General features: G+C 47.6%; 1 protein-coding gene across 1 annotated transcript in view; it reads left to right on the top strand.

Annotated features, from left to right (window-relative positions):
• Positions 1-9,061, top strand: part of CHRDL2 (chordin like 2) — a 60,590-nt gene extending 51,529 nt beyond the window's left edge. Inside the window, exons 10-11 of the mRNA XM_027830540.3 lie at positions 244-336; positions 8,349-9,061. Of these exons, the coding sequence (XP_027686341.1) occupies positions 244-336; positions 8,349-8,428 (173 nt within the window). The 3' untranslated portion in view covers positions 8,429-9,061. The remainder of the gene's footprint in view (positions 1-243; positions 337-8,348) is intronic.
• Positions 9,062-16,876: the final 7,815 nt, after the last annotated feature.

Below are 16,876 nucleotides of genomic sequence, written 5' to 3'. Positions count from 1 at the left end.
AGACAGAATACTGGGCGAGATGGACCATGGTCTGACCCCGTATGGCAACTCTTGGCTTTTTATTAGATGGACCACAGGTCTGATCCAGTCTGGTGCTTCCACTGTTCCTATGCTTTTACCTTTCTAATTAGCTAACGAAAGAGAAGGTTTTTTTCCTTGGTGGTGGTGGGGTTGTTCTGTTTTAAAATGGAGCTAAGATCGAACTAGCTGTAAAATGTTCATGCCGGTCATCTCTGTCCCCAGGAATATTTCATCTGATACAGGTCAAGAAGATCAGGAAAGAGGAGTTCAATCTAGAAGCGCAGAACTTTAGGCTGGTCACCAGAACAAATGAAGGTACAAATAAAGGGCAAATCTTTACTTCTGTAACCTCCTGGCAAGAGCAGACTGGGTTCATTAGCCATCCCATAAAGACCTTTTGTACCCCCCTGAGCAAAGAGGGGGAATGAAATGTGGTGTGAGCAACCTGACTTGTCTACACTTAACAAGGGGCACAGACTAAGTGTCTTTAAACGTGCCCAGTCTGCTCTGTTACCAGTCACACTTTCACTTTATGACGTTTGGAAAGACCAGCCAAATTCCTTAAAGTGGACACGCGATTACGCAACCCAAAGGTCACATCTCTCCAAAGTCCGTAAAACTGTTTGATTTTTATATCTAATCCATCTGGCATTACCGGAAAAAGTGATGCAATGGCTTTGAAAAAAATCTCCCCAAAATATTGAAACCCTCCTTCGTGTTCCTGGAAGTGTGTAAATGTTGTAATAACCTGGCATCACCAGGCCACATACTGACAGAGAGTGGTTGTGGCAAGCTTGAGCTGCATAGTCATTCACCGCTTGGCCCATGCCAAGACTGATCGTCTGATAGCTGCTCAGCAGCCTGTGTAAGATGAAAGTGAGGGTCTCAGCTCAGTGGAGCCGTGGCAGAGAATTATAGAAACGTAGGGCTGGAAGGGACGTGAGTCCAGCCAGGAGTGGAGGGAGCTTCCTAAAAGTGGCCACCGGCGCCCGAACCATGGCCCTGCCCCCTAAGGCTCTGCCTTCACACCACCCCTTCCCCCCAAGACCCCATCCCCTGCTTTCTCCTCTCTGGCTCCCTGTCGCTCGCCCTTACGGCCAGTGAAAAGTGGTGGGGCCGTGGCCCCCTGGTCCCCCCTGTTCCAGCGCCTTGCTTTGTGGCAGGACCTAGTAAACCTAGACAGTCCCTGACAGCTGTTTGTCCAACTGTAGCGAGGCGCAGCTGGGCCCCTCTAGCTTCTGCCCCGCTGCCCTCACAAACCAGTCAGGGACGCCTCGGGTTGATGCAATCGCCAGTGTATTTTATTTATATCTATTTCCCACCACCACCTTATACAGGATTTTACAGCCAGGGTTCACAAGCAGCAGACCAGAGCCACCAGTCCCTCTCAGCCTCTGCCTCCCTCCCTCTCAGCCTTTATAACCCCAGCTACTTAGGTTGGCAGGTGTTTCTAGTTGCCAAGCAGGCAGGGCTATTCAGCCAGTCCCGATCCATTCTCCTTGATTGGGGCTGGCGTGGCAGGGGGCTGATTAAGCACTTTGTGCCCAGCACCCTGTCACACCAACCTGTTCTTAAAAACCTCCAGACTTCAGAGGGTTTTGAAGCAGGGTTGTGTGGGATTACTTGCCATCTGTTTGGTGGATAACTAGAGGACTTTAGTCTCTGAGGCCATCAGTCCATGTTTCCCTCCTGGTCATTTCATGTATCCAGGTAGAGTTCCCCTAGGCAGCGTCAACTGACTCCATGAACTCCATTGCAGAGCAGTGGTGCTGTCGGGAGAGCTCGTTTTAAACCTTTGACCCTCGCTCCTGTCCCTGATTTTTATTCTTTGTCTCCTGTGCGCACTTAAATCCTGGGTTATCTGGCCTGTCCCTCACCTGAGGAGACAGGGTCTTTTGTTGCTCTGGTGAGCTCTGCTCACAGTCTCTGGATTTAAATAGACTGGCACCTTTTGTGAGCACTCACATTCTTGAGTTATGCATAATGCACCATTGTTTAAAGTCATGCACAGTGGAGATTTCAAGAACAAAAATTAATTGGGCTGCAAAATGTCCAAGGCAGACATGCCTAAAATAACTGTTTAAAATTCCTTTTGTTCATTCTTATTTCGCCCACACAAGGATTAACACCATGTCATTGTAATCCTGTTTTTCCCGATGAAGCTTCCGATGACCTAAACACCCTGCTCTCTGCAATTTCACAAGTGCACTGCTTCGAAAGGGACTGTGGTGTGAAAAAATAGCAATGTTGTGAAATCACCAATTACAGTTACCGAGGTTTCTAGGAAAGCCTTGGCCAGCAATTGTCCAGTGACAGGAGACTAATTCAGCTAGAAAATATTCCTCCCGGAGATGACAGCATTAGGGATACACAATCCTTCCTGGGATTAAAGGTGCTGAGATCAGCTACTGGGAGAATAAGGAAGGGTTCAAAGTACTGTATAGAATATTGGATGCAGAAACTTACTAGCAATACAAAAGACAGCTTCCACAGCATCTTCCGTGGCTGATTTTCAGATGGGTGTACAACAATTATTGTAAAAAGAAAAGGAGTACTTGTGGCACCTTACAGACTAACCAATTTTTTTGAGCATAAGCTTTCGTGAGCTACAGCTCACTTCATTGGATGCATACTGTGGAAAGTGTAGAAGATCTTTTTATATATGCACAAAGCATGAAAAAATACCTCCTCCCACCCCACTCTCCTGCTGGTAATAGCTTATCTAGAGTGACCAGTCTCCTTACAATGTGTATGATAATCAAGGTGGGCCATTTCCAGCACAAATCCAGGGTTTAACAAGAACGTCTTGGGGGGGGGGGGGTAAGGAAAAAACAAGGGGAAATAGGTTACCTTGCATAATGACTTAGCCACTCCCAGTCTCTATTCAAGCCTAAGTTAATTGTATCCAATTTGCAAATGAATTCAAATTCAACAGTTTCTCGCTGGAGTCTGGATTTGAAGTTTTTTTGTTGTAATATTGCAACTTTCATGTCTGTAATCGCGTGACCAGAGAGATTGAAGTGTTCTCCAACTGGTTTATGAATGTTATAATTCTTGACATCTGATTTGTGTCCATTTATTCTTTTACGTAGAGACTGTCCAGTTTGACCAATGTACATGGCAGAGGGGCATTGCTGGCACATGATGGCATATATCACATTGGTGGATGTGCAGGTGAACGAGCCTCTGATAGTGTGGCTGATGTTATTAGGCCCTGTGATGGTGTCCCCTGAATAAATATGTGGGCACAGTTGGCAACGGGCTTTGTTGCAAGGATAGGTTCCTGGGTTAGTGGTTCTGTTGTGTGGTATGTGGTTGCTGGTGAGTATTTGCTTCAGGTTGGGGGGCTGTCTGTAGGCAAGGACTGGCCTGTCTCCCAAGATTTGTGAGAGTGTTGGGTCATCCTTCAGGATAGGTTGTAGATCCTTAATAATGCGTTGGAGGGGTTTTAGTTGGGGGCTGAAGGTGACGGCTAGTGGCGTTCTGTTATTTTCTTTGTTAGGCCTGTCCTGTAGTAGGAGACTTCTGGGAACTCTTCTGGCTCTATCAATCTGTTTCTTCACTTCCGCAGGTGGGTATTGTAGTTATAAGAATGCTTGATAGAGATCTTGTAGGTGTTTGTCTCTGTCTGAGGGGTTGGAGCAAATGCGGTTGTATCGCAGAGCTTGGCTGTAGACGATGGATCGTGTGGTGTGGTCAGGGTGAAAGCTGGTGGCATGTAGGTAGGAATAGCGGTCAGTAGGTTTCCGGTTGGTAGGGGTAGGTAGGTAGGGTGGTGTTTATGTGACCATCGTTTATTAGCACTGTAGTGTCCAGGAAGTGGATCTCTTGTGTGGACTGGACCAGGCTGAGGTTGATGGTGGGATGGAAATTGTTGAAATCATGGTGGAATTCCTCAAGGGTTTCTTTTCCATGGGTCCAGATGATGAAGATACTTGCGCTATATTGATGACATCTTCATCATCTGGACCCATGGGAAAGAAGCCCTTGAGGAATTCCACCATGATTTCAACAATTTCCATCCCACCATCAACCTCAGCCTGGTCCAGTCCACACAAGAGATCCACTTCCTGGACACTACAGTGCCAATAAATGATGGTCACATAAACACCACCCTATACCGGAAACCTACTGACCGCTATTCCTACCTACATGCCTCCAGCTTTCACTGGACAGGCCAGTCCTTGCCTACAGACAGCCCCCCAACCTGAAGCAAATACTCACCAGCAACCACATACCACACAACAGAACCACTAACCCAGGAACCTATCCTTGCAACAAAGCCCATTGCCAACTGTGCCCACATATTTATTCAGGGGACACCATCACAGGGCCTAATAACATCAGCCACACTATCAGAGGCTCGTTCACCTGCACATCCACCAATGTGATATATGCCATCATGTGCCAGCAATGCCCCTCTGCCATGTACATTGGTCAAACTGGACAGTCTCTACGTAAAAGAATAAATGGACACAAATCAGATGTCAAGAATTATAACATTCATAAACCAGTCAGAGAACACTTCAATCTCTCTGGTCACGTGATTACAGACATGAAAGTTGTGATATTACAACAAAAAAACTTCAAATCCAGACTCCAGCGAGAAACTGTTGAATTTGAATTCATTTGCAAATTGGATACAATTAACTTAGGCTTGAATAGAGACTGGGAGTGGCTAAGTCATTATGCAAGGTAACCTATTTCCCCTTGTTTTTTCCTACCCCCCCCCCCCAAGACGTTCTTGTTAAACCCTGGATTTGTGCTGGAAATGGCCCATCTTGATTATCATACACATTGTAAGGAGACTGGTCACTTTAGATAAGCTATTACCAGCAGGTGAGTGGGTTTGTGTGTGTGGTGGTGGTGGGGAGGTGAGAAAACCTGGATTTGTGCTGGAAATGGCCCAACTTGATTATCATACACATTGTAAGGAGAGTGATCACTTTAGATAAGCTATTACCAGCAGGAGAGTGGGGTGGGAGGAGGTATTTTTTCATGCTTTGTGTGTATATAAAAAGATCTTCTACACTTTCCACAGTATGCATCTGATGAAGTGAGCTGTAGCTCACGAAAGCTTATGCTCAAATAAATTGGTTAGTTTCTAAGGTGCCACAAGTACTCCTTTTCTTTTTGCGAATACACATTAACACGGCTGTTACTCTGAAACCAACAATTATTGTGATATTTAACAGTAAAATAAATCTGAACCAATATACAACAGCACTTATTTGTTATAGTGTGTCCCCTAGCCATCTGAAATATATATAAGGCCCCTTTACCATAGCCTCTGAGCACCTCACAATTTGTAATGTATTTATTCCCTTAGCACACTTGTGAGGTAGGAATGTTTTATTATCCCCATTTTACAGATGAAGAAGTAAGGCACACAGAGACTAAATGACTCACCCTAGGTTATACCGAAAGTCTATGGCAGTACTGGAAGTTGAACCCAGCGATTTCGGATGCCGGGCTACTGTCCTACCCACTGGACCATCCTTACTCTCTGACTCAGCTGACACTCTGTATGAGTTTAATGACAATAAGAGCTAGGCAAATACTTAAAAATATTTTCCACTTGAATATTTAATCTAAGGTCCTTCCCAGCCCTTTGTACAGCCGCATGCCAAGGTTTTACTAGCAAGAGAGTTTGCAGAAAAGGAATTTTAAATTTGTAATCCAGAAATCTAGAAGAAAAGGAATTACACTTAGCCAATAAGAGGCCAGGGAAAAAACCCATCACAGGGGGGTTATGACCAATCACAACAAGGTTGTGGTTTGTGACCAATCACAACGAGGTAACAGAATGTGAATTTCAGATTTCCAATGATGAGCTGGAGAATTAACAAATTTCACCCCCAAAATGTGTTGAATCGGTTTTAATAATGAATACATCTGAGAAAACTGTGATACTTTCTTGAATGCTCCATGAACACAAAAAGAAGTGCAATTCTTCCAAACCCCACACAATACGAACGATTAGTACTTAACTAATACGATTAATACTTAACACTTCTATCACTTACCATATTGAAAGTGCTGTACGAAGGTAAAGGGCCAGATCTTGAGCTGGTGTAAACTGCCTTCACCAGCTGAGGATCTGGCCCTAACTAATTAAACTGCCCAGTACTTTTCAGAGGTAGATGAGGATTATTTAATCCCCATTTCACAGATTGAGAAACCTTGTAAATTGGGCGATTTGCCAGAGATTACACCGGAAATCTTGGGCAGATTGAAACCACATCTCCTGATACCCACACGCTATTTTGAGTAGTTGTATTATAGTAGTGCATAGAGGCCCCCACTGACATCATGGCTCCATTATACATGCATAGTAAGAGACAGTCCCTGCCCCTAAGAGTTTATAGTCTAGATAGACAAACCAGAACTAAGAGGGAGAGGAGAAAGAGGCACTGACATGTGAACTGACTTGACCAAGGTCACACAGCAAATCAGTGGCAGAGCCAAGAATAGCATTCAAGTCTTCTGAGTTCCAGAACAGTGCCCTAGCGCCACACTGCCTCAAATCTGCCCTTCCTCCCAAGGATCATGGAGTAGGTTGGAGGAAGGTGGACGGTTTTAAATTGGAATGACCGGGAGCCACTGGAGTATGGGTATGGGGGGGATGTGATTGTTTCGTATTGTGGGTGTATTTCTGGGCAGCAGCTTGCTATATATGCTTGATTCTAGAGAGTGGGGATCTAGGGGGCCCAGAGTGGGAGGAATCTGTGCATAGCAGTTTATTTCCATGACAATCATGCATCGCCTCCATCGCTATTCAGGTTGAAAACAGGAAGAAAACGGTAACGACATAAGGACCCCTGGGGTGCTGGTTTTCTCTCCATCTCCTTCCTTATCTAACCCCAACACTAACCCTAATCCTAAACCTTTCACTGTAGCTTTTGGGCAGGGGGGCTAAGGTCTTTTTCTATTTTGGGTTTGCGGTTCCAACTGAAAATCATAATGGAAAACTGATGTGGAAAGCCCCTAAAATCACCCCAGCAGGGATGGTTTCAGCATCTCCTCCCTGCGTTTGAAATCCCCATGCTCTGTGGAATCCCAAGATGGAGTCAGGGTTGATGGGGCACTACGCTAATGCGAATAAATAAAAACTAATGATAATGTAAGTTCACTATTGGCAGGTCTCTCTGGTGAGATCTTACAGACGTAAACATCCTCAGTGTAGCATGGATTGTAAAGACCCCAGAGCACAGATTAGGAGTTTAGCTCTCATCTTCCTTAGCCACCTTTCTCCCAACATAGTTTTCTGAATGCTACCCTCTGCCCTGTGGACGGCTGAGTTTCAGAGGTGATGTGATCCATGGAGATATTTGTCTTTACTCAGACACCACTCCCATTGTGCCTGAGCACAAACTGCAGGATCAAGTCCATAACTTCATCGATTTTAAGGCCAGCAGGGATCACTCTGATCACCCTAGTCTGACCTCCTGCTCAAAACAGGCAACAGAATTTCACTCTGCAGCGGAAGGAACTATTCTTCTATAACCGAATCCTTTGCAAAGTCCTCTCCTTTAGGACCTTTCAGGATGGAAGGTGCGACATTAATGGTCTCATTGTTTCGTTGCTAGGGCCCTACCAAATTCACAGTCCGTTTTGGTCAATTTCACGATCATGGGATTTAAAAAATAATAAATTTCATGATTTCAGCTATTTAAATCTGAAATTTCACGGTGTTGTAATTGTAGGGGTCCTGACCCTAAAAGGAGTTGCGGGGGGGGGTCAAAAGATTATTGTAGGGGGGTTGCGGCACTGCTAGCCTTTACTTCTGCGCTGCTGCTGGGGGATTGCTGCTTTCAGAGCTGGGCTCCCGCCCAACAGCTGCTGCTCTCCAGCCACCCCGCTCTGAAGGCAGAGCAGAAGTAAGGGTGGCAATACCACAATCCCCCCAGAATAAACCTTGTGACCCCCCTGCAACTCCCTTTTGGGTCAGGACCCCCAATTTGAGAAACTCTGGCCTCCCCTGTGAAATCTGTATAGTATAGGGTAAAAGACTAGATTTCATGGGGAGGAGATGAGACTTCACAGTCTGTGATGCGTTTTTCATGGCTGTGAATTTGGTAGGGCCCTATTCATTGTACTCCCCCATCTGTCTCTTGTCTTATACTTAGATTGTAAGTATAAGATAATACTCTCTTTTTGTTCTGGGTTTGTACAGCACCTAGCACATGGGGTCCTGGTCCATATCTAGGGATCCTGGTGCCATGATAATACAAATAATAGTTATTTATTAGTATTACATTCTCAATAGGGCAAGTTTCAGAGAGTCATCTGTAGTGAATATCCATCTGTCTTCTCTTCTCATATAGGTCACTGGAACAACTTCAGAGCCCAAACATCAGGGCTTAAGATGACAGAGAGTCCAGAGAAAGAAACAAAGAACTTGTAAAAAAAAACACAAACAAATATATATATATGAAAAAGTTGCATTATTAAATAAACTCGCACAGCAATAAAAGGAAAAAAAGACGGATGTAAACTAAAAACTCAAGCAATCAAACCAACGACGACAACAGATCTGAGTCTGAAACACGGCTACAACCATGGATGTGACACCCTTTGGAATGTTCCCAGAGATGGGTTGGGGGACTCAACCCCTCGTCTCCTGCTCGTCAACGATTTCAGGTGTGCCCAAAAAGGAGGAGAAGACAGGAGTGGTGCGCTGTGAAGAGAGAAAATACGGGCTCTGGTTCCCACCTGTTTTGTATCTCTAGCCAGTATCATGGGCTACCAGTGAAAACAGTACAGGAGTCTTATTCCTTCTACCGTTATCATCTTAAAGGAGACCTGCAAAGAGACAAAATCGCCTTTGTTTCCTTTTTAAGCATCGTTGTGATGTACAAAGCATTTGTTTTGTTTAAAATACAAACCAGCTATATTACTTTAGAAATATCAGCTCTTGAATCTGTTTTAGCTGGAAGACTCCTTGGAGGACTGGAGAACTAGTGATGTTATAAACCAATCGTGGCAAATTTCCCAGGGATGTAGCCTCTTTGCAGACTGGCTTAGGCCCTAATTCAGCCAGGAGTTCAAGTACAAAACGTTAATCCCGTGAGTAGTCCCACTTCCTTCAGTGGAACTATTCATGTTCTTAAAGTTAGGTGACATGCTTAGGGTCCTGGCTGAATCAGGGTCCTAAACAGGGACAACAGAGAGGGAAGAGGATTTTTAGTTCAATTGTTTACAGAGCTTTATATTTCCTTTGATTTACTTACCACCTATTTCACTCAAACTCCTGACAAAGAGGAAGGAGGGAAAACCCTCCTTGTGAAGGATTCGAACATCCTTCACCCTCTGTCTTCAACTGAGAGACAAAGAAGCTCCCGCTCCAGTTCTCTCGTCCTCGAAGGAGACCTCCAGCGACAAAATAGAGACGACAAGAGTTGACAGTCCTGATGTTTCTAAGGTGGGAAAGGGGCATATTTTTCTGGAAAACACTACGGGTGGAAGTGGCTAGGCCTCCTTTCTGCACCACATAGAAAAAAATGCAGAACCAACAGTTTATTTTTTCTCTTTGCAGGCCACATACATTTACTTTTCAAGGCCATATGGTGATGGGCAGCTCCAGGCTCTAAAAATTAAAACCCATTCATTACTGTGCTTAGAAAGCCCCATGATATCCAAGGGCCCAATTCATCCCTAGTGTAACTGCACCACCGTCAACAGATAAATTGGTTAGTCTCTAAGGTGCCACAAGTACTCCTTTTCTTTTTGCGAATACAGACTAACACGGCTGCTACTCTGAAACCTTCAACAGGGTTACCCCAGGGTTGAATATGGGCCAAGGTGTGAATTTCCAACCCCCTATGGTTTCCCTGTGCTCATTTTTTTACTCTCCCCATTGAGAATTGCCACTGGCCTAGCGCTTTCGTTTGGTTTCATGAACTGTAGGGAGTTCCCTGCATAGCTGCCCTCCCAGATAGACATTATCTAGGCAAAGCACCGGCTAACGCAAGGATGGGCACCTGATCCTTCACACAGCTTTTGCTCCGGTAATCCGACAAGAATGTTCCCCCACCGCTGGGGTGTGGCCAGGCTAACCAGACACCATTGTCACTCCTTTATTGTCAGTAGGTTCCTTTATGCACCTTTCTCACCCCCCTGCTCCCCTCCGAGAACACAGGTGATACAGTGCAAACCATACTCTGCTGTCAATGACACTTGTGTAAATCCAGAACAAACCTACTGAAATCAATGGAGCCACTGCAGATTTACACCGGCGTGGCTTGGAGGAGAAGCAGGGCCATCACCTGTGCAGTGCCTAGATGGCTCCTAGTGTAGTAGGTGAAGGCACTTAACAAAATGAATGTTGCTGAAATTCCTCTGCGGTTGTTAAGTCCAGAACGTGAGAGGGCAGCAGAAACAGTTCCTTGTATCCACGGCTGGGAGTTACACGTGGTGGAATGGGACTTAGTCAATTAGCACAGCCTTCCACGTGGTAGCCAGACTTTGATATTAATAATGCCAGTATAAAGCCAGGGCAATGACATTGGCAGTGTAACAGAGATCTGAGTCTGGCCTATTGACTGTAGCGTGTACATTACCAAAGCCTCTTGCATGGATGCGGTGTCAGCCAAAAATGTTCAAACTTGAGTGCCTAAAGCCAAGCACCCAACTCCGGGTGCTCAGGAGTGCACGGCACCTCTGCTTGCTATTGCATCCATGTGAGGGCCCGAGGAGTTAGCACTGCATTAGTCGTATCAGGCAGGCTCCTAGGTTACTGGGGTTGTCTTAAATCACCAGATCCATCTCACTGCAGTTCTAATCCCGACTTCAAATTCTGGGGAACCAAAGGCAGTTAAAGGCACCAAAATGAGCAATAAATGCCTCAGCACCTGCCAGCGATTCCCTGAAAAATTCAGCGTTTGCCAACGATAGTGCTTCCTGCTACTATCTACCGCATTATGCTAAATCCTGAGGCATGTCTGATACCGCTGGGTGGTCACTGGTGGCTTCTTACTGGGAACCACAATACCCACCTGAATGCATGACAGCAATTTAGACACCTTCGCAGGTTCTTGCTGGCACATGTTTGCAAATGAGACGAACAGCACCACCCTGAACCAGCCCCATATTTCACCCCCTCATAGTAAGGGTCTCTGGGAGTTCCAGTCCCCGCTTTCCCCTGGCTCCAGGGGAGCAGTAAACTCGACCAGCCTTTCTCCTAGTGCAGGTTACTCCCCACTCCAGGCAGTGCTGGCCATTGCCCTGGGCAGGGGGAGCTAAGGCTCTGCCTACTCAGGCGAGATGGGGAATTGAGGACCATCAGTAGCTGCCCTCCCCTCTTGCAGGGTCAGGAGATGGAGCTAGCCCCTGCACAGGGGTGTGAGGGGGGAGCCTTACATCCCCTTCCTCCCCTGCGTGGGCTCGCAGCCAGGCTCACACCTGAGCCCTGTCAGCTTGCAGGTGGAAGGAGATGGCGCTTTGCCTGACACAGTAGCTGAGCGTGAAGCGCTTTCCCCCCGTCCCCAGCCTCAGGAGCTGCCTCTGACGGTAACCGCAGCCCCATACCGACGACCTCGCACACAAGGAGCGTCGTCATCCCAGGTGCTCAGAGTCAGTCGCAGCTGAGGGTGCTCAGCGCTTCACGGGATCGGGCCCCGTGGAAGAAAATGCTGCTTCCCACCCCCATCGCCCATCCCAGTCAAAATGGCCTGGAGGTCCCTGCTGCTCTATCTTGTTGCTTAGGAACTGCCAGGAAACGTTGAAGGGTGGGGCCAGGGAAATCCTTCCCGGCAGGGGTGCCCGCAGTATGTGCAGGGGGCTGATGCAGCCCATGGTGTCATATAAAGTGGCACCCAGCCGTGCTCTCCCCGTGGCGGCTGGGTGAGGACTAAGCCGATCAGCAAGCAGGTTTGCACTGCTGACGACTCCAAGCAACAAGCGATTGCTGGTCCTTGATCCAGGCTGATCGGGGCAAACGCTATGGTTGTACTTATTTTCTATTGAAACTTTATGTTAATTTATAGGCAAATTAGGGGGCTGATCCTGCTCCCACCGAAATCAATGGCAAAGCTCCCAGGGGCAGAGGCACTGAGCCCTAGGCGTGGCCCCAGGGAGCCTGGTAAAATGCCACAGCCCTTGATGCCACACAGATTGGACATCCTCTCTTGGCTTATACTTACACGTCAATGAAAAACATTTCCTTGCTAACATAGCCTGCAAAGATGTAACCTCTGGAGTTCTCAGAGCTCTGGGGCTGAGATCTAAACAATGCACTAAGGTAGCTCTTAAGCACATTATTATGCCGGCATTTATATATAATCTATCTCTCTCTATATATCTTACATAATATCTACTGACTATATTCACAGGAGGGAGCATCTCCCAAAGGGAAAGCGGAGCCATTTCTTCTCTGTCCATACAAGGATGGTGCGCGGTAGCACTGACGTGTACACTGACCGGCAATAGCTTTGGGGGATTGTCAGATGGTTTGGTATAGGTATTTATCCCTGGGTTTGATTTTGTTAAATCTATTTATTTGGAGATCCATATCTGTCTGATGAATCTGATTAAAGTGTTTCTGAATCCACATTCCTGGCACCTTCTTTTCTTTTCTAGGGTTGCTATGGTATTTTTCATACGTATGCATCATAGACCCCACACTGCCTCTATTTAGCTAAGGCTCCCGTTGTCATGGTACCTGAGCACCTATATGACACCATTGCTGTAGTATCCCCATTGTACAGATGGGGAACTGAGGCAGACAGAGTCTAAGGCCCAGATCCTCAAAGATATTTAGGTGCCTAGCTATCATTGAAATCAGTGTCAGTTCAGAGCCTAAATGGCTTGCCCAAGGTCACACAGGATGTCTATGGCAGAGTCGACAACCGAACCCAGGTCATCTGCATTCCAAGCTAGTGCCCTGCTCACTGAACCATCCTTCCTCTTTATAAAATGTAGATAACAGAGACTCTCCTTTGCCGCACGTGGTGGGGGCTTGGTCCTGGGCGGGGTGGGTGGTTAAATTCTTTCCTTGCCTCTGCTCTGGAGTTCAGAGTGGCCTACATGTAACACAGCAAGATCAGTGAAGCTCTAAGGGCCGCAGGGCTTTGCTGCAGTATTTTGAATAAAGAACAGGAGAACTTTATAAAGTATGCGGAAAACGAGCATGGTGGATGGCACGTCCGTTGCTAGCAAGGGAAATCTGGCTCAGGATTACAATTAATTATAATTAGTATTAGAGGCGCTGCAAGCGGCCCCACCCCAGATTCAGGACCCCATTGTGCTAGGCACTGTACATACGCAGGAGACAGGCCGCGCCCCCAAAAGCTTACACTCTACAAAGCCATGACAGACAAAGGCTGCGAAGGGGAAAAGAGTCTCAGAGAGGAAGTGGCTTGGCCAAGATTACACAGGACGTTATTGGTCAAGCCAAGACTAGGACCCCAGTCTTCTGCACGCTAGGCTAGGAGGATGCAGTACTAGGCATACAGTCTGACGTGAGGAATGGCGGGAGCAAGCTGCAGTGCAAAGGACACATGATCCATTCCTCAGTGACGCCTCCCAGCACGCTGGCAAGGGGAGGAAGATTTGCTTAGCCCATTCTACAGATGAAAGAAGTGGGGCATAGCCAGACTCACGGTCTGAACCTTCCACCACTTCTTAACCTCCCAGCAGCACCAAGAGTGACGTGTGTCACCTGTCAGTTCTATGCACCAAGGAGGTCCTCTTCACTCCAGGGCCAGCCAGAACTCCTCCCCCTCAGGGCTCTCACTGTGACCATCCGTATGAGGGGCTTCTACAGCGCCCATTACCTGAGTATCTAGTGTGTTGAGATACTAATGGATAATAATGGAAATGAACTAGTAATAATAACAAAGAAAAGACAGCGTATGCTTTGAAGAGAAAATTGCTCCAGGGTCTGCTGCATTCTGCATTAGCCATTGCCTTGGCCACGGATCTCAAACTCAGGCCTGTGGGAGTTGTCAAGTCAGAGCCTTACCGTCTGCATCGCCGCCTTATACGCTCAGATGAGGAAACTGCAGCAGGCACCCCACACGCAGGGGCTACAGCCCTTGACTCAGTGGGATCAGCTGACTGGCAGCAGACTGCTGATTGGACACCTCTTAGTATAAAGCTTCCTGTACTTGCCACACCCCTTGTCTGAACAACTTGTCTCGTAGGCCTGTTGCTGCCCACACATCCCTCATCTCCCAAGACCAAACTCCTGCTCATCCAAGCCAGTCTTCTGACCGGCCAGAAGCCCAGCCTGCCAAGCCTGTCCCAGGGTCTGCCCGTTCCCCATGTTGGCCAGCCTGTCCCTGCGCCTTGCCTGCTCACCCACTGCCTTTCGCTCCTGGACTGACACCCGGCGGCTGAACCTGTCTGCACCCCGGACTGTGCAACCCCATTCGCCCTTCAAACAGCAACATCTCACCGATCTCTTGACGAGCCCCAGCTGCTCCCTGCCCACATGCATCGAGCATGCCCACCAGCCCAGGGCTCAACCCCATGAGCCAGCCTGCTCCTAGTGACCTGTGACAGTGGACGTCACCGTTGCTGCACTCATCCATGAGTGTACGTAGGCCTTCTGGGGGCATGTGCCATTGGTCCTCGCGCCCCAGTCCGCTGAGCCACTCTATGATTCTCTCTCAGTGAATGGCAGGAGAATGTACGTGTCTTTTGGGGCACCTGGGGGGAATTGTGGGAAGGAATAGGAGGACTATCAGCCCTCGAGTGGCTTAGCTGTGTCCTCACTCCAACGTGGGTGGGTTACCAGTCTGAGTGAAAGCAGCACCCCAGCTGTAACCCATCCCCCCAGTCAGGGCAGCTAGTCTGGGTTGAAAGCCCCAAACTCGGGTGAGAAGGTTTTGTGTGGGGACAAGAGGAGGATTGCGGGCAACCCCCGAATCAGAGCCCAGGCTAACTCCGCAGTGAAGACAGACCCTCAGGGAGAACAGCTGAGACCCACAGATTCCAAGGCCAGAAGGGAGCATGGTGATGATCTAGACTAACCTCCCGCATAACCCAGGCCATTTCACCCAGTGCTTCTGCCTCCAGCTCATTAACGTGTGTTCCACTAGAGTCACCCAAGCTTGACGTAAAGGATTCCAAGTGGCAGAGAAGCCACCCCCATTCCTAGGAAACCTGTCCCAGTGCTTCATGACCCTTGGTGCTAAACCTGTGAGCTTTGGGGCTGCACCAAGCAGGCTGAGGGCTCGTCTACACTTAAAGCGCTGCACCAGTGCAGCCGCGTCGCTGGGTAAAATGCAACCTGTGCTGACGGGAGAGCTTCCCCCATTGGTGTAGGCGCTCACCTCCCTCCGAGGTGGGAGCTGTGTCGACGGGAGAAGCCCTGCAGTAGACACAGCACTGTCTACACCGAGAGTTTGGTCGGTATAAGTGTCTCTCGGGGTTTCTCCACACGCCTGAGCAACGGAGTTGTACCAACATAAGTCTGTAGTGTAGACCAGGGCTAAGTCAAGATCTAGTTTGCTGGGAGCCGCGTGTGAGGCTGAGGCCCCGGGACAGAGACCCCGCCAGCTCTCTGTGCGAAGACAGCTCCTCGCCAGTAAATCTAGTCTAACTCTCAGATTGGACACTTCAGCAATTGACACCGAAGTAAATGCCAGTTTAGATGTAGTTACCGTAGGAGCTGACATTTGAAAACTGGGTTTCCCGTTTGACTCCCGTTTGACTCTCTTGTTGCCAGTGGAGAGTCAGCACAAACATTTAGCTGTTTGATCTAAATGAGATGCCCAGGGCTGCCACACAGCACCTAACGGCATCCTGTACCTGAGAAGCAGGGTGCTCTTTCTTCTTTACTGGGGTAGCCTTCATTCGCTCAGTACAGTGTGACATTTTACTCATGGCTTCTGAGGTAGCCTTGCAGGGTACAGAGCAAAACACGCTGTACGGGCCTTGCAAACTCCAGGTCATCATGTATTCTAACCCACTCAGCAGATCCAAAACTAACTGCCCTTTGCTCCAGAAGCCAGTAGTTTCAGATAGTGCTATTTAATGTCTAAACACATGCTCCATTCCATGGAACTACAATGCCACCGTCTGATGTATTCAATTGGAGATACAATAGGAGATTAGGAATGGCCAGACCAGACCAAATGGGTTGTCCATTGGGGCTTGTATCCCTGACAGTGACTGGTAATCCACAGGAAGTTTGTAAGAAACCCTGCAGTGAAAAATTATAAAATAACACATCCATAGAGGAAATTTCTTCATAACCTCCATCATTTAGTGGGTAGTTTATTCCACCAAGCATGTGGCTTTATATCCCTTCTAAACAAAAATATTGTATCCTGTCTGGTATACCTGTGGAGTCTCATTATCTGTATAAATGACAAATCCTTCTCAGAAACTTGCGAAGCTTTTGTATTCATTAGCATGTGGCAGTGAGTTCCCCAGGTTAATTATATATTGTGCAGCAAAATATTGCCTGCTATCCATTTTAAATGTCCTGCCTTTCAATTTTGTTTGGTGCCCCCTTATTCTAGGATAAATAGGAGAACATGATTTACCTTCTCTGTCCCATTCATTATTTTCTCTTCTTATTTAGCTCCTCTCTTAAATAAACAGTCCTGTGATGAAGCAGAGAAACTGCTTGCCAGCACAGCAGGGGTTAAAGAGAGCCTTTGGCCCCAGCTAGCCCCGTCCCCATTCTAACTGGAACCAGTGCCAAGTCTGGAGGGGGAGAAAAGGAAAGAGCCAGGCTCAGTTCGGGGCTGACTGGCAAAGAGGCAGGAGCTAGCTGCCTCCCTGCCTGAGGGGAAGGATCACTAGCCTGCCGGCCAAGGCAGTCCCTGGGCGTAAGCCCTGTCTCCCCAACCGAGGGAGACTATGGAGGAGACGGAGCAGCCTCTGACAGTGAAGACAGAGA

The sequence above is a fragment of the Chelonia mydas genome, chromosome 1 (genome assembly GCF_015237465.2).
Source record: "Chelonia mydas isolate rCheMyd1 chromosome 1, rCheMyd1.pri.v2, whole genome shotgun sequence".
NCBI lineage: Eukaryota > Metazoa > Chordata > Testudines > Cheloniidae > Chelonia > Chelonia mydas.
This window is presented reverse-complemented; position numbering and strand designations above follow the sequence as displayed.